The following is a 14,781-nucleotide window of genomic DNA, read 5'->3' on the forward strand; positions in this document are numbered from 1 at the left end:
GCCCTGCCAAATATTTTGCCGCGACGAAGCGCCGTGAAGAGCATTGCAGCGATCGATCAAAATCCACCGCGCGCTATCATCCCGATGGAGGGAAGAATCGTCTTCTCTTCTTACCTCTCACAGCGCCATCGCCATAGCTTCAATCGATCGAAAACCCCATTTTCCAGGCAAACTTTTTTTCTACTTGCCAACGTGGCAGCCAGTTTAAATTCTTTTACCCCTTCCAGTACAAACACTTTTCCGTTTAACCCTTTTACCGGTGCTTTCGACACAACCTTGTGCGTGTGTGGAAAACCTATAATCGTTCCTTCTTCCACTGTAGCGCGCGCGCGAGCGAGCGAGAGTGAGAGAGAGAGAAAGAGCGCTAGGGCAGGGCGGGCGAGGGCGAAAGGAAGAAAGATTAGAGCGCACAGATTACTTCTCGGCTTGGATCGATCTTGGAGCAGCTGGAATGGCGCGGCATCCTCTGCGCCTCCTGGTGATGAGCTATAGCGGCTGGATTCGACTCCATATCCACGCATTTTAGAGGTAGCCGGGAGAAGAGGAAGAAGAAGAAGAAGTAGAACAAGGAATCACAGCGCTTCTGTGCTGCATAGCTAGGGTCATTTTGACGGAGGTATAAGCGAGGTTTTGGGACAAGGAAGGAAACAAGGAAAGGGCCGCGCATTTCATGGCCAAGTCCAAGGTTGCAAGGAAGGTTGTGGAATCCTACACGATCAGGGGCACTCACAAGGTTGTCAAAGGTAAAGTAGTCAGTGATTGATTGATCGACTGCACAAAAAATCTCTTTTTGCTTCGCTCGGCTCAAAGTTTTTTGCTTTGCTTCTTCGCAGCTGGGGACACAGTTTTCATGCGTGCTCCCGATCCGGAGAAGCCTTCTTACGTAGCCAAGATCGAGAGAATCGAAGCTGATGCCAGGAACAACATCAAAGTTAATGTCCGCTGGTACTATCGGCCCGAGGAGTCCATGGGAGGGAGGCGCCAATTCCATGGAGCTAAAGAGCTGTTTTTGTCCGATCACTTCGACATCCAGAGCGCTGATACGATCGAAGGGAAGTGTACAGTTCACAGCTTCAAGAGCTACACCAAGTTGGAGAGCGTGGGAAGCGATGATTTCTTCTGCCGATTCGAGTACAAGGCGGCCACAGGCGGCTTTACTCCCGATCGTGTTCCAGTGTAAGTGCTCTCTCTCTCCCTCTGTCTCTCTGGCGTCTCGTTGACTAGTTGTGTTCTTATCAAGCTTCTCTTTCTTCTCTTGGTCTCGTTGTGTTCTTATCGAACTTCTCCTGTTCTCGTTGTGTTCGAACTTCTCTTTCTTCTCTTGTGTTCTTACCAAGCGCTTTATTACGTGAAGGTATTGCAAGTGTGAGATGCCATACAATCCGGACGATTTGATGGTTCAGTGCGAGTCCTGCAAGGATTGGTAAGTCCTCTTCATCCAAACGAGCAAAGTTTTGATGCAAAATACCTCCTTTGCGTCTCCAGGTTCCATCCGACCTGCATGAGTCTATCTCCTGACCAAGTCAAGAAGTTGGAATCGTTCCATTGCCCGGAGTGCTCTTCTTCTCCGCCCGACGAGAAGAAAACAAAGAAATCTTCTCCTCCACACGAGGCCAAGGTAGAAACACACTCCCCCTGTGCTCTCGTCTATATGACCGCTTTATTTTTTCTCTTTTCCAGAGCGAACCAAAGCGCCGGAAGAAATGAAAGGCTCGCTCGGCGATTACTACTTCACACAACGGAGTGATTTTGTCGGCTGATTAAGAGGGTTAGTCCTTGTTTTTGGCTTGTAAGATAGCTAGTCCTTAGGAGTTAGTGCGCAACACTCCGATGATAACCCTCTCTCTCTCTCTCTGTCCCTCCCCTCTCATCTCTCTCTGGAGTCGGCCTATATCTGTACCTATTTATCCCAAAGACTGTGAATAGCTTACAGAATTATATGTTAGCAAAGCGACGAAGCCATCTCTTTTCCTGGAGAAGACGAAACTTGTGAGAAAATTTCGATAAATTAGCTCATTTTACCTGTGTTTCACTCATCGTCTCAAGTTACTCACTCCAAGCGAGGCGAAGTGGAGCTGGAGATCTGAAAAAACGAAACTTGTGAGAAAACTTCGATAAAAAAAGCTCATTTTACCTGTGTTCTCTCCATGCCTCTCCCATCTCATCGTCTCAAGTTCTCCCACGGAGGTGCCGGGACGCCGCTGAGGCACAGCTTCTCACACTCGTCTCTCCTAGCCACCACGCTCTCCCAGGCTGCCTCCCAGGCACTCCCGGCGCTGGAAACGCTTAGCTCAAGCATCCACTGCCGCACTCTTTCATCGTCGCAAGGGGAGAGCTCGCCGTGGATCAAGCTGTGGAAACCAAACATGACGCGCAGCGCGTTGCCATCCCCCGATGCAAACCTGTGCATGGCCCCGAAGACGAGCACTGGCTCCGGCATCTCTGGAAGCTCGTCCCGGCCATGGCTTTTCCACCTTGCGTAGTACGTAGCGTAGCCCCGGAAATACGCACACCGCAGCTGCATTGTCTCCTCCTCGCTCAGCTCCATCTTTCTCATCTCCCTCTCCAGTTCCGAGACGAGCTCCACCAGCTTAAAGTTGGCGCCGCCACCCTCCTCGGATCGATTCTCGGCCTGATATCTCGCGGCGATTCCATCCAGCGGTGGCCTCGACTGGAGCAAGCATCTCTCGCAGTGGAGGCCGATCGAGAGGCAAGAACCCAGGCGCAGCGAGCAGTTGTAGTAGGACTTGAGCAGCTCCTCCCCAGCCTCCAAGTCGCGCGAGGCAAGGACGAGGATGATACCGCCGCGATGGCACCAGTAGACGTTCGGTGTGCACGAGTGATTGATACAGAACGGCAGCGTGCAGTCGGCATGGTTGTGCGCTACCTCCTCGATCAAGGAGATTTGGAGCTCTTCAGTCACTTTGATTCGTGAGTTTGGCCTGAAAGCGTCGATGCGTGCAACTTCTTCCCCCATTGCGACCATTCTCGATCGAGTCCGTGATGATCCGGCGCAGGCTCTCACCAGCATTGTGATCTTGTCACCCCACTCTCGAGTAAGATGAAGGTTGTCCCAGCTGGGATTGCTAACGAGAAGAAGCTCCCCTCTTTTCGCGTCTCTGGTGATGAAGAGGCCAATGCCATCCGAATCTACTCGGCTCGGAGCCAGTTCCAGCGGACCGACGAAGTCTGCCATGGAATGGTCACCTTCCTGTCCAAGCAAGCGTGGAAGATCGAAAACGCCGTTCTCGCTCTGCTCTTTTCTGATGAGGGACTCTTGATACGCTTTCGTGATCTCTGCCGAGTCGGGGGAGAGCTCCATAGCCTGTTTGAGAACGTCGAACGCAATTGAGTAGTGATGGAGGCCCGTCAAAGCTTGTGCTTTGGTGAGCCAGCTCGCTGCATGGAAGCTTTCGCAGCAAGCCAGTGCCGCATCGGCGTCAGCGAAAGCCCTGTCATAGTGTTTTAACTGCAGCCACGCTTCAGCTCGGCTAGACAAAACCTGGAAGAACACAAAGAAAAAGAGGTATTGTCAAAAGAAAGAATTGCAAGGAAAGAACTTACCAGTGCGGATCCCTGGCCTTGAGCCGCCTGACAGAAACTGGATTAGACACCTCTGGCAACTTCAAGAAATTCCAAACTCACACCCCAATGCTGTTGCTGTAGAGCTCGATCGCTGCTCGAAAGTTTTTTCGCTCCACCTCTTTGTCTCCCAGCTCTCGCAGCCATGCAGCGTCTCGGCAAGCCATCAGTTCTGGAAAATACGCCACCACCTCAACCAAGGAAGGGCTCCGGACTTGCATCATTGAGATCATCCGAGAGCTTGGGTCTTTGATCACAACCTCGGCTCCCCTGGGAAAAACTCTCGTCACGTCTTCCTCAGGAAGTAGAGCGAACGGAACCATCACGCACGAAGCCATCCCTCGCTCGTCCTCGAGAGCAAACACGGCCGTGTTCCGGTGTATCGGCCTCCCACTAAAAATCCACGAGAACTTCTTGCTGCTGGCACCGCCTTCCACACACCTGATCGAATCGATGGTGCGGCCACGGACTAATTTCCCCTGGAATCCAGATTCTGAATCCTTGCCGATCTCTCCAACGCTGCTGCCGCGCGGCATTCCTGCTGGCCCCTTTCCCAGCTCCCCGATTTGCGGCAGCCCCATCAGCTCCATGGTAGCATCAGTCACCCGATAGCTCGCGGCACTCGCGAGGCGCCACATACCTGACAGGCAATGCCGCGCATTCTCCCGGAGCGCAAGCAAAAGCTCCATAGCCAATAAACCCTAAGTACAAGAAAACCCTAATTTTGAAAATGCGCGCGTCTTTGGTTGACTATCTTTGACCTCCTCCCTTTTTGCATTTGTCGGTGGAGCATGCATATAAAAGCAAGGCCGCATTCTTTCTTTTTTAGGGTTCCCATAGTTTCTCTCTTACTCGAAATGGCTTCGTTCGCAGATGCCCACAGAGATTTCTTTCACTCAATCTTCAAAGCGTCTTGTAACAAGGCAACAGTCGCAACAGCAGAGCCAGATTTGAGTACAGTTGCAAGAGCGGAGCCAGATTTGAGTCTTACGCTTGGGAGGAGGAGTTCTTCAAATGTTTTTATTGTGCATGGTAAAGATGAAAAGGATTGGTTGAGACTTGGGGTTCCAAACACTACAGTTTCGTCATTGCCAAGTGTTGCTGCTTCATCATTGTCAAGTGCTGCTGCTTCATCATTCTCAACATTAACTCCTGAATTAGAAAAGGTAGAGAAATCGTCAAACACAAAACCTCCTTTTCGTGAGAAGAGAACAAGGATTTCTTCCGACAAAAGCAATGATGAAGCTCCCATGGCATGTATTTTTTGTGGTGGTGCTGCTAGATTTGACTACTACAACAACAAGAATGTCAATCAGCCAAGGTTTCGGTGCCTGAAGTGCAAGAAGAAGTTCACTCCAGGCGCAAGTTTGAGGGGAGCACAGCGCAAGAAACTTGCAGAGCTCCACAGGATGACTCAACAAGTTTGTAAATTTAACACATCCACCAAAGAATAATTTTGTTACCAAAAATCCTTTTTTTTCATGTTCTTGTGGAAGCAGTGATTTGTAAATACAGAAATATCACCCAAAGAACAATTTTTGTCACAAAAACTCTTTTTTTCTTCTTGTCTTTGATGCTTGGATCAACTCAAGCTCCTCTTCCACCAGTGACATTATCCATGAGCACATAAGCTGCAGCATCTTGATCATTCAGCTCAACCAGGCGCTCGAACGCAAGCTTCCCGACCACCAAGTTCTTCCACTTGCAGCACGCCCCTAGAACACTCCTCCACGCCACGGACTCTTTGTAGTAACTGGCAGCCTCCACCGGCATCGACTCCGCCATGGCTACCGCAGCGTCCATCTTATTCGCACGGGCAAGCGCATCCACCATGACGCTGTAGTGGTCGACCCCGGGAGCTATCCCGTGCTTGGAACTCATCCCCTCGAGGTACTCTCGGGCCTCCTCCACAAGGCCAGCGTGACTGCAAGCCGTGAGGAGGCACACGAAAGTTGTAGCGTCGGCTTTCACCACAGCTTCGCGTTGCATCCTCTCGAAGAGCGAGATGACGAGCTTGCTGTTTCCCTGCCGAGCGTATCCGGCCATGAGCGAGTTCCAGGCGACCAGCTCTCTGGAAGCCACCGCTAGCGAGTCGAACAGCCGCTGGGAGTGGACGATGCTACCGCTCTTCGCAAAGACGTCGATCAAAGAGTTGGCTAGAACAGCATCCACGGCCTCGAGTCCATACAGCCGGCATGCTAGTGCATAGATCGATTTGCCAGAGTCCAAGTTTGCGCAGCTTCCACAGGCCTTGAGAGCAGTAGCAAGAGTCTGGACGTCTAGCCTTGTGATGCCTTGGATCTGGATCATTGCTGCAAAGACTTCCAGTCCCTTGTCACCATTGCCACTCTCCACATATCCCAGCACGAGTGAGGTCCACGAGAAGACGTCCGGGGCAGCCATGCGGTCGAAGACCCGTTGCGCATCCGGCATGCTCCCACACTTTGCGTACATGACGATGAGCGCGTTTCCCATGAGGCAGGAGCTTTGAACGTCTGTGACAGCTTGAGCTTCTGAGTGAAGTGCCATGCCTCGACTCAAGTATCCCAGAAGCTGATCCTGGTTTCCTTGCTCGTTATCTTTCTCTGCTAGACCCGTCACCGCCTTGAATGCCGCAACGAATGCAAGCTCGTCCGGTTGACATCGACGAGCCTGCGACTGCATGCACTGAAACAAACTCAGTGCCTTCTCTTCGTGTCCACTGTCAACATAGCCAAGCATCAGAGAAGTCCACGAGACGACATCACAGTAAAGCATACCTTCGAAAATCTTCTCCGCATCGTCAATGCTTCCACATCTGATGTAGCAATTCACGAGAGTGCTGGCCACGAAGATGTCCGAAAGGAAACCACTCTTGGCAGCTTGAGAGTGAAGAGCCACGCACTTGCCAAGCGACAAAACCTTGTTGTCCGAAAGGCTCGAGCAGGCTTTCAACGCAGCAACAAAGGACAGACCATCCGGTTCTACGCGTGCTTCCACCATCCTCCCAAACAAGTCGAGGCAAAGATCCGGCTCCCCGTTCTCGACGTAGCCCAGCATCATCGCATTCCAAGCCGCTAAGTCACGCAGCTCCATTCTCTCAAACACCCTGCGAGCGTCCACAGTGCTCCCACACCTCGCATACATGCTGATCAGCGAGCAAGCTACGTGCTTTTGCCTGTCGAAACCATACCTCCCAGCGTGAGAATGGACACAAGCTCCTCTCTCCAATGCCGCCACCTTGACGAGCTTTCCATGATCAAAGCTTTTGCCCTCTTCCCTCACAGCCAAGCCGGAGCAAGCCTTGACAGCAGCCACGAAAGTCCGAGCGTCAGGAGCTACTCGTGAGTCCTCCATCCGCGCCAAGAGATTTAAAGCCATGGCATTCTCCCCGTTCTCCACACACCCCGCCATCAAAACCGTCCAGGAAACTGTGGTGTGATGCGCCATTCTCTCGAAAGCTCGCCTCGCTTCCACCAAGCTCCCACATTTCCCATACATGTCCACCACTGTATTCGCCACCGCGACGTTTGCATCGTCTCCTCTCTCGCTGATCCCCGCGTGGAGCACTCTCCCCCTTCTCAAATCCCTGTCCCTGCCGCAGGCCTTGAGCGCCGCAATAAGACCCGCTATGTCGCTTGGCGATGATCTCTCCCTCGTGATTTCCCCACAATCCACTGTAGGCCCGAGCGCCGGCTTCCTGGTGATGGATCGAGGCCGCAAGATCCTGAGAGCCAGGCACCCGGGCATTCCATCGCTCTCAACCTATTTCTCCTCAAAACCCTAGATCTTTTTAGGGTTCTTGAAAGAAACCCTAATTCCTCATCCTTCCTAACTGCCACAAGAAACTTGCCTTGATAGATACATTGCATACTGTTCTAATTTCCACCCTCAACCACCCTCTGTGGACGTTTCATCTACAAAGTTGAAAAGGCTTACACCAAACCCTGCTACTGCTGTTGCTAATGCTGCTGTATGGCTCTCCAAATTGCGCCTAGTCCTGTAGGAGGAGGTGAAATTGTCACGTGGCGCCAAATACCTCCTTGTCACGTGGTGCCAAATTCTTGTCACGTGGCAGCAGGGAGAAGAAGCAGCAGTTCTAGATGATGGTTGTCATTGCCTGGATTGATCGATCACGCAGCGCGTGATGAAGCTAGAGAGAAACAGGTTGTAGCTCCTCTTTACTAGCCCTCCAAATGCTTGATAGAGGTCTTTAGCTGCATTCTTACAAGCTCACCAAGCTTCCAACCTGTGCCCTTAGCTTCATTCTCGCAGATACCCAGCTCTGAGAATCTTTCAAATCCAACCAGCTTGATACCAAACTGTATCTATACGTTTGTATATACGTGCCCTAGAATATAGTAAGCACTGAAAGTGGAAAGGACCTAGTCCTAAATGGGGGTTGCCGTGTTTCCCCAGCCAACCATGAGCTATATTGGGCAACCACTCATCGAAAACACTTTTAAGAAGGTGGTTTAACCCAATGGAATATTTCGGTGGATCTCCTTTTCTTGCCCTAATGCCACGTGTTAGGGCTGAACGTCTGGCATATTCCTTTTTAATCCAATGGGAGACTGACACGCATGAGATTATATCATTTACGCTAGGTAGAAGCTTCAATTTTCCTGTCGAGATAAGCACTGAAGTGGCTGAAATGTCTGGTTTGTAAAAACAATGCACGAGGATTGCCTATTTCCCGGATAGAATTAAATCGGGGCCCAACGACCGCGGGCAATAATACTGGTGCGAGAAAATATTCGTCAACACCGGCGGCCACGATTTGGCCACCTGGGCTTTTGGAAGGTAAGCCACGTAAGCGGGTCAGGGGCTTGCTAATTTGGGACGTAATTGGCGGTGCAATGGAATTTAAGAGAATGCGCCGCGCCAGACCACCTTGTCATCTGCTGCATTCGTCGGCGGTGTTGGATAATTGGATCGATTGGATCGATCGCTTTTCTCGTGAGGTAAGCGATCGAGAGATCGTAGATTTCGCGCTCACGCACTTCTCGCATTTCCAGGCTGAGTTCTAGAGCTCCGGCGGGAGCAGGAGGGAGAGGGAGATAAGCATGGAGTTTGGGAGAGCAACCAGAGTAAGCGATCGTTGCTTTGCTCGAATGTGGGCGATTTGATCCTCGCGGTCGCGAGTGTTTCCCATCGATTTCTCGATCCGGACTGACGTTTTCCTCTCCACAGGTGGTCGACGAGGAGGCCGAATTCGAGGCGGAGGCGGCCGCGGTGGAGGCATGGTGGCGATCCGATCGCTTCCGCCTCACGCGACGCCCCTACACCGCCCGCGACGTTGCCCGCCTCCGCGGGACTCTCCCAATCCACTACCCCTCCAACGAGATGGCCAAGAAGCTGTGGTTCATCCTCAAGAACCACCAGGCCAACAAGTCGTGCTCCCGGACCTTTGGAGCTCTCGATCCAGTCCAAGTCGCCCAGATGGCCAAGTACCTCGACACCATCTACGTCTCGGGCTGGCAGTGCGCATCCACCGCCTCCACCTCCAACGAGCCCGGCCCCGATCTCGCCGACTATCCCATGGACACCGTCCCAAACAAAGTGGAGCATCTCTTCATGGCGCAGCTCTTCCACGATCGCAAGCAGCGGGAGGCTCGGCTGAGCGTCGGCAAGGAGATCCGATCCAGGACCCCCTACGTCGACTATCTCGCGCCTCTCATCGCCGACGCTGACACTGGATTCGGCGGCACCACCGCCACTGTGAAGCTCGTCAAGATGTTCGTGGAGCGCGGAGCCGCCGGGATCCATATGGAAGACCAAGCCTCGGTGACGAAGAAGTGTGGTCATATGGGTGGCAAAGTTCTCGTCGCCACCTCCGAGCATATCAATCGTCTCGTCGCTGCGAGGCTTCAGCTGGACGTGATGGGAGTGGAGCAAATCCTGGTGGCGAGGTCCGACTCGGTGGCTGCGACGCTGCTCCAGAGCAACATCGATCCCCGAGACCATTACTTCATCCTCGGTGCGAGCAATCCGGCTGTCAAAGGCAAGCCGCTCGTCACGGTCATGGCCGAGGCCCAGGCGATGAACAAGTCCGGGAACGAGCTCCAGGCGATCGAGGACAACTGGTTGGCGCAGGCGGACCTCCGGCTCTTCTCGGACGTGGTCGCGGACGCCATCCGGAAGATGAACATTGCCGAGAATGTCAAGGTGGCGAGGCTGAATCGCTGGTTTGACAGCGTCGAGGGGCTCTCCCATGCTGATGCTCGAGCTCTGGCTGCCACTCTCGGCGTCACCGACGTCTTCTGGTGCTGGGATCTTCCGAGAACTCGGGAAGGATTCTACCGCTTCCAGGGGAGCACCAAAGCTTGCATCGCTCGAGGCTGCGCCTTTGCTCCCTATGCCGATCTTCTCTGGATGGAGACTGCTACTCCGGACGTCGTCCAGGCTCAAGACTTTGCCGAAGGTGTCAAGGCCAAGCACCCGGAGATCATGCTCGCGTATAACTTGTCACCGTCTTTCAACTGGGACGCTGCCGGGATGAACGACGCTCAAATGCAAGAGTTCATCCCCCACCTGGCGAGGATGGGATACTGCTGGCAGTTCATCACTTTGGCTGGTTTCCACGCGAATTCTCTGGCTGCTGATACGTTTGCTCGTGACTTCAAGCAGCGTGGCATGCTGGCTTACGTCGAGGATATCCAGCGCCAGGAGCGTATGAACAACGTCGAAACTCTGGCTCATCAGACCTGGTCCGGGGCGAATTACTACGACCAGCTGCTCAAGACGGTTACTGGCGGTGTCTCGTCCACTGCGGCGATGCAGAAAGGTAACAAAGAGTTCCATACGTTTCTCTTTTTCTCTGTGGTCCTGTCCTCTTGTTTTCTGGCTCGGAGAATCCGGGCGACTGTCTCGTTGGCTTTCGTCTCGTTCCCCGATTTGGATTTTGACGCTTCTCTTCTGCTGGTGTAGGTGTGACCGAGGACCAATTCAAGGATACTTTCGGAAGCAACTTGCAAGCCGGAGCGGAAGTGTTCGCCAAGTCCAAGCTGTGAGGCTGCTCTGCCCGTTCCGAGTCTATGGATAATGACGATACCCTTCGGTGTTGAGTAATAATAATGTGGCTTGCTTGAGAAACTGCCAAATGAAGCCTGCTCTCGAGCAGACGCCCAGGAATTGTATATATATCCATCCATTCTTCTATTGCGCAATTCATCTGGGATAAAAACAAACCAAAACGTCTGATCAGTAGGGCCTGAACTTACGTGCAGCTCGCATTTGCGCTATTTTCTTCTTATCTTCTTGGAACTTGAGCTGAAGTTGGGCCACCTCTGATGAATCACAAGCCAAGGTCAGGAAAGGCAACATATCGGTTGTTTCATTACCGTTTCGGTGCGAGTCTCTCTTTTGGAATTTGTAGAAATCATCCAGCCCCTGCGTCTTCTTCTCGGCATTAGCCGCGACAGCGGCATGAACAGCACCGACAGCAATCCCAGAGGTAGCGTCTGCGCTCCTCCTTTTCCCTTTCTGGCGAGTCACGACTGTCCAGCCGTCGCCACTGGCAGCAACTTGTCGTTCTTTACGTGCCTGGTTTGAATAAGTGAATGGAAGTTTGAGCAAAATTGGAACATCTCTACATCCACAACACTTACTTGCTCTTCGCGTTCCTCGTAGTCAGCTATGAACGAGTCGAGCTGCTCCTGTAGCACATGAATACCTGGCCTACGTGCATTATATTCTGCTATCCATTCTGCAAAAAACAAAGAACTTCTTAGAGACGAGAAACCCAAAAGGAAAAATGGTAGAGACTCACTCTCCATTCCTTGAAGTGTTTTTCCAGCTTCGCCATCCCCAGAACCTGCACCACCGGAGGACGCAGGGACTACGGGTTCCACCTCCTTTTTCTTTTTCTTCAGCTTCTTTTCTAGCTTCTGCTGGTTTCCATCCTCAACGAGCTTTTTCTTCTGCTTATTCAGTGCTTTTTCTACCTTCTCCTCGTGTTGTCCATCCTCAATTTCCTCGACAACCTTCTTCTTCTTCAGCGTCTTTTCCTCATGCTCGTTTTCTCCATCTTCAGTTTCCTCGACAAGCGTCTTCTTCTTCTTCTTCAGCGTTTTTACTACCTTCTGCTCGTTTTGTCCATCCTCAGTTTCCTCGACAAACTTCTTCTTCTTCTTCAACGTCTTTTCCACCTTCTGCTCGTTTTCTCCATCCTCGATTTCCTCGACAAGCTTCTTCTTCTTCTTCTTGAGCGTGATTTCTAGATCGCTGTCATCCTCCTCAACAATTTCCTTCTTCTTTCCTAGCTTCTTCTCGCTAATCTTCTTCTTCTTCTTCAGACGATCTCCATCCTCATTCTCGCTAGTTCGCTCCGGCACTGGAACCAGATCTAAGCTCCTCTTCTTCTTCTCACTCGAAATCTTCTTCTTCTCCGCTAACAATTTCCCTCCCTCCAAGACCTTCTTCTTGATCTTCTTCTCCTTCACTAGATTTACCTCACTCCGGCTCGCATTTTTCTCGCTCTTGCCGGCGATCTTCTTCATGCTAGCGACGCCACGCGCAGCGCTCTCACGCCATACCTCCTGTTCCCGCCGATAAACCCTAACTAAAGCCCCAACATGTCATGGTCTCTAGGGTTTATGGCAAGCTGCCAGTAGGACGGAGGCTTCCTCGACCACCGTCGCTGGCATTCGATCGCGCTGCCAGAGATCCGCAACAGCAATCGCTCAGATCAGCTCTGCAGATCGACGCCGAGCAATATTTCCAGCATCCATCCCCGGGGCCGCTTTCTCCAGCGATCTACGCATCCCTGCTCCGGCGATGCGCGAGTGCGCAGGCGCTGGCCGTTGGGAGGAGGATCGATGCCCATATTTCGAGCTATCATCGCGATCCAGGTACTTTTCTTGGCAGTTTGCTCGTCCAGATGTATGGCAAGTGTGGAGACATCGACAGCGCGCGCCGGGTTTTCGATTCGGTGGGCGCCAAGACGGCATTCACTTGGAATGTGATGCTCGCAGCATATGCCCAAAATGGGCATTACAATCAAGCACTGGATTTGTTCCGGGAGATGGGATCCAGACACAGGAATCCGGAGGAGAAGCCCAATGCCATCACCTTCTCGACTGTGACCAACGTCTGCTCGCTGTCTGGGGATCTAGAGGCCGGGAGAGCTCTCCATGCTCGAATTCTAGACAGCGGAGTGGAGCTTGATGACTTCGTGGGGACTTGCCTCATCAACATGTATGGCAAGTGTGGGAGCTTGGAGGACGCGAAGAGATTGTTTGAGGCCTTGCCAAGGAGGAGTGTGGTGGCTTGGAACACCATGCTCGGCCTCTTCGTCCAGAAGGAACGCTGCGAAGAAGCTCTTAGTTTTTTCAGAAGGATGCAAAGCTCGGAGACAGTCGTCATCCCGGATTCAGTGAGCTATACAACTGCGCTGAGAGCTTGTTCGCTGCTGGAAACTTTGGAGGATGGGAGATCAGTCCATCGCGACTACTTGGCCAGTGGAATCAAGCCGGACGTAGTTTTTGGAAACACGCTCGTTAAGATGTATAGCGTCTGCGGCAGTGTGGAAGAGTCGAGGTACGCTTTCGACGCCATGCCGGAGAAGAACAGCGTCTCCTGGACAACCATGTCCGTCACATACACTCAGAGTGGCCGCCATCGAGACGCGATGGAGCTCTACTGGACCATGAACTTGGAAGGCGTGAAGGCACACCAGGTGGTATTTCCAAGCGTTCTTAGCGCGTGCTGGGAGCTGAGACAAGGCAGAGACATCCACGCTCGGGTAGTTGCCGAAGGTTTTGATCGAGACACAGCCGTGGGGAATGCGCTAGTGACGATGTATGGGAAGTTTGGGGAGCTCGACGATGCAAGGAGGGTTTTTCATGGCATTCCTGAGAAGACGGTCATTTCCTGGACGTCCATGATCGCGGTAAATGCTCAAAACGGAGAATGGGGGGAGGCCTTTCGGCTGTTTAAGACGATGAAGAGCCGGGGTGGTGTGAGGCCGAACGCCGTGACTTGTCTCATCATCCTTGACGCCTGCTCCGACGTTGGGACGGTAGGAGATGGCAGAGAAATCCATGCCGAGATAAAAGCCGGTGGATTGGACTCGCAACTCCGGGTGAACAACACGCTTGTCAACATGTATGGGAAATGCGGGAGCTTGGGCGATGCGAGGGAAGTTTTCGACAGCATGCGCGAGAGAAATGTGGTGTCTTGGACGTCCATGCTGGCTGCGTATACGCACCAGGGACACGGCAACGAGGCACTGGAACTATACAGGACTATGGAGCTTCAAGGCATGGAGCTCGACGACGTAGCATTCGTGAGCGTTTTATCAGCGCTCGGTCACGCAGGATCCGTCCACGACTGCCGGCAGTGCTTTATGACTATGGTCCGTGACCATGAGATCCAGACAATGGCAGAGCATTACAACTGCTTGATCGACTTGTTTGGTAGAGCCGGGTGGCTGGACAATGCCAAGGACTTGCTGGAAAGGATGCCGTTCGAGCCTGCTTACAAGGAGTGGATGACTTATTTGGGGTCGTGCAAGCTGCACGGCGACTCTCACCGTGCTGCAGATGCTGCCAGGCGATGTGCCGATTTGAGGCCAGGAGTGGCCCAACCTTTCGTCATGCTGCTCAGCACGGTTGGCAACGAGGACGACGCGGAGGAAACCGAATCAAAAGCCGACGCTCTCTAGTGGCAAGATCTGGATAAAGTCGTCACAATCAGGTACGTGATCTTCTTAGCTCGGAAGTTTTTACCATCGTGTTTTGCTTTGACGATTGCAGGCTGGCTGGAGCTTGGACGATGTCTGATTCAAAAATGAGGAGTAGAAAAGTCTCTGGAGCGAGAAACAGGCCAGAACAGGATTGACAAGGGTCCTTTCTGTGATTGAAGTTCCGGCCATTAAGAATGTGTTGGTGTCAGCTCTCGTCTCTCAGGTATATACTTGCTCACGTGTACATCTTCTCGTTGAGACACATTGCTGGTTGTTGAACAGAAATTATTTGCGCTGCGGCTACACGACAGTTTCGCTGTGGATACAGGGATCGATTGACGCTCGCTGGCTTTTTTATCTTCTCCTTTCCTTTCGGCGAGGTCCAAGTCCAATTGGACAATCTCTACTCTGAGAGTAAGCTATGCACACGCTGCTTTCACCACTCGTCATTGTTGCAGTTTGGTGGCCTAGATTTCGCGAGGAACTCAACCTTTAACTGCTAGCAGCATCGATCGCCGGTGTGGCACAATAAC

The 14,781-nt window shown here is 52.4% G+C and overlaps 8 protein-coding genes across 10 annotated transcripts in view; 4 read left to right on the plus strand and 4 right to left on the minus strand.

The window, feature by feature from the left end:
- LOC9647025 (uncharacterized oxidoreductase TM_0325) overlaps window positions 1-521 on the minus strand; it is a 1,806-nt gene extending 1,285 nt beyond the window's left edge. Inside the window, exon 1 of the mRNA XM_002981183.2 lies at window positions 122-521. Coding sequence (XP_002981229.2) covers window positions 122-521 — 400 coding nt within the window. The remainder of the gene's footprint in view (window positions 1-121) is intronic.
- LOC9647026 (chromatin remodeling protein EBS) lies at window positions 272-1,945 on the plus strand. The gene is made up of 5 exons (XM_002981035.2): window positions 272-743; window positions 834-1,176; window positions 1,355-1,423; window positions 1,486-1,618; window positions 1,681-1,945. The coding sequence occupies exons 1-5, from the start codon at window positions 671-673 to the stop codon at window positions 1,705-1,707; spliced, it is 645 nt and encodes a 214-aa protein (XP_002981081.1). The 5' UTR covers window positions 272-670; the 3' UTR covers window positions 1,708-1,945.
- LOC9657998 lies at window positions 1,915-3,210 on the minus strand. The gene is made up of 3 exons (XM_024686011.1): window positions 2,135-3,210; window positions 2,023-2,083; window positions 1,915-1,971 (listed from the first exon to the last, which is right to left on the minus strand). Exon 1 carries the CDS (start codon window positions 3,194-3,196, stop codon window positions 2,162-2,164), a length of 1,035 nt encoding a protein of 344 aa, XP_024541779.1. The 5' UTR covers window positions 3,197-3,210; the 3' UTR covers window positions 1,915-1,971; window positions 2,023-2,083; window positions 2,135-2,161.
- Window positions 3,211-4,439: 1,229 nt separating this feature from the next.
- On the plus strand, window positions 4,440-5,049 carry LOC112350237 (dof zinc finger protein DOF1.3-like). Its single transcript, XM_024686077.1, has one exon. It carries the CDS (start codon window positions 4,440-4,442, stop codon window positions 5,034-5,036), a length of 597 nt encoding a protein of 198 aa, XP_024541845.1. The 3' UTR covers window positions 5,037-5,049.
- Window positions 5,028-7,349, minus strand: LOC112350198 (pentatricopeptide repeat-containing protein At2g33680-like). 3 transcript variants are annotated; one of them, XM_024686007.1, is made up of 3 exons: window positions 6,755-7,349; window positions 6,342-6,697; window positions 6,151-6,283 (listed from the first exon to the last, which is right to left on the minus strand). In XM_024686007.1, exons 1-3 carry the CDS (start codon window positions 7,309-7,311, stop codon window positions 6,261-6,263), a joined length of 936 nt encoding a protein of 311 aa, XP_024541775.1. In that variant the 5' UTR covers window positions 7,312-7,349; the 3' UTR covers window positions 6,151-6,260. The 3 variants fall into 3 exon arrangements, with proteins under 3 accessions (XP_024541773.1, XP_024541775.1, XP_024541774.1); XM_024686006.1 differs by having other exon boundaries at window positions 6,342-6,709; XM_024686005.1 differs by lacking the exon at window positions 6,755-7,349 and having other exon boundaries at window positions 5,028-6,283; window positions 6,342-6,454.
- Window positions 7,350-8,247: 898 nt separating this feature from the next.
- Window positions 8,248-10,722, plus strand: LOC9647027 (isocitrate lyase). The gene is made up of 4 exons (XM_002981036.2): window positions 8,248-8,525; window positions 8,580-8,651; window positions 8,755-10,348; window positions 10,492-10,722. Exons 2-4 carry the CDS (start codon window positions 8,628-8,630, stop codon window positions 10,572-10,574), a joined length of 1,701 nt encoding a protein of 566 aa, XP_002981082.1. The 5' UTR covers window positions 8,248-8,525; window positions 8,580-8,627; the 3' UTR covers window positions 10,575-10,722.
- LOC9657999 (eukaryotic translation initiation factor 5B) lies at window positions 10,625-12,107 on the minus strand. Its single transcript, XM_024686177.1, has 4 exons — window positions 11,333-12,107; window positions 11,172-11,269; window positions 10,905-11,106; window positions 10,625-10,850 (listed from the first exon to the last, which is right to left on the minus strand). Exons 1-4 carry the CDS (start codon window positions 12,060-12,062, stop codon window positions 10,765-10,767), a joined length of 1,116 nt encoding a protein of 371 aa, XP_024541945.1. The 5' UTR covers window positions 12,063-12,107; the 3' UTR covers window positions 10,625-10,764.
- A 35-nt stretch (window positions 12,108-12,142) lies between these two features.
- On the plus strand, window positions 12,143-14,674 carry LOC9647028 (pentatricopeptide repeat-containing protein At3g09040, mitochondrial). Its single transcript, XM_024686078.1, has 2 exons — window positions 12,143-14,259; window positions 14,319-14,674. The coding sequence occupies exon 1, from the start codon at window positions 12,143-12,145 to the stop codon at window positions 14,225-14,227; it is 2,085 nt and encodes a 694-aa protein (XP_024541846.1). The 3' UTR covers window positions 14,228-14,259; window positions 14,319-14,674.
- Window positions 14,675-14,781: the final 107 nt, after the last annotated feature.

This window comes from Selaginella moellendorffii, unplaced genomic scaffold, assembly GCF_000143415.4.
Source record: "Selaginella moellendorffii unplaced genomic scaffold, v1.0 SELMOscaffold_47, whole genome shotgun sequence".
Taxonomy (NCBI): Eukaryota; Viridiplantae; Streptophyta; class Lycopodiopsida; order Selaginellales; family Selaginellaceae; genus Selaginella; species Selaginella moellendorffii.

Bases quoted from the DNA above. Each gene is read 5' to 3' on its own strand.
- LOC112350198 (XM_024686005.1), bottom strand. From the start codon at position 6,246: ATGCAGTCGCAGGCTCGTCGATGTCAACCGGACGAGCTTGCATTCGTT.
- LOC9647026 (XM_002981035.2), top strand. From the start codon at position 671: ATGGCCAAGTCCAAGGTTGCAAGGAAGGTTGTGGAATCCTACACGATC. The intron at 744-833 runs GTAAAGTAGTCA...GCTTCTTCGCAG, and splicing joins CACTCACAAGGTTGTCAAAG to CTGGGGACACAGTTTTCATG. The intron at 1,619-1,680 runs GTAGAAACACAC...TCTCTTTTCCAG, and splicing joins CTCCTCCACACGAGGCCAAG to AGCGAACCAAAGCGCCGGAA.
- LOC9647027 (XM_002981036.2), top strand. From the start codon at position 8,628: ATGGAGTTTGGGAGAGCAACCAGA. The intron at 8,652-8,754 runs GTAAGCGATCGT...TCCTCTCCACAG, and splicing joins AGTTTGGGAGAGCAACCAGA to GTGGTCGACGAGGAGGCCGA. The intron at 10,349-10,491 runs GTAACAAAGAGT...CTGCTGGTGTAG, and splicing joins CACTGCGGCGATGCAGAAAG to GTGTGACCGAGGACCAATTC.
- LOC9657999 (XM_024686177.1), bottom strand. From the start codon at position 12,062: ATGAAGAAGATCGCCGGCAAGAGCGAGAAAAATGCGAGCCGGAGTGAG. The intron at 11,107-11,171 runs GTAAGTGTTGTG...TATTCAAACCAG, and splicing joins ACGAGGAACGCGAAGAGCAA to GCACGTAAAGAACGACAAGT. The intron at 10,851-10,904 runs GTAATGAAACAA...GTGATTCATCAG, and splicing joins GAGAGACTCGCACCGAAACG to AGGTGGCCCAACTTCAGCTC.
- LOC9647028 (XM_024686078.1), top strand. From the start codon at position 12,143: ATGGTCTCTAGGGTTTATGGCAAGCTGCCAGTAGGACGGAGGCTTCCT.
- LOC9657998 (XM_024686011.1), bottom strand. From the start codon at position 3,196: ATGGCAGACTTCGTCGGTCCGCTGGAACTGGCTCCGAGCCGAGTAGAT.
- LOC112350237 (XM_024686077.1), top strand. From the start codon at position 4,440: ATGGCTTCGTTCGCAGATGCCCACAGAGATTTCTTTCACTCAATCTTC.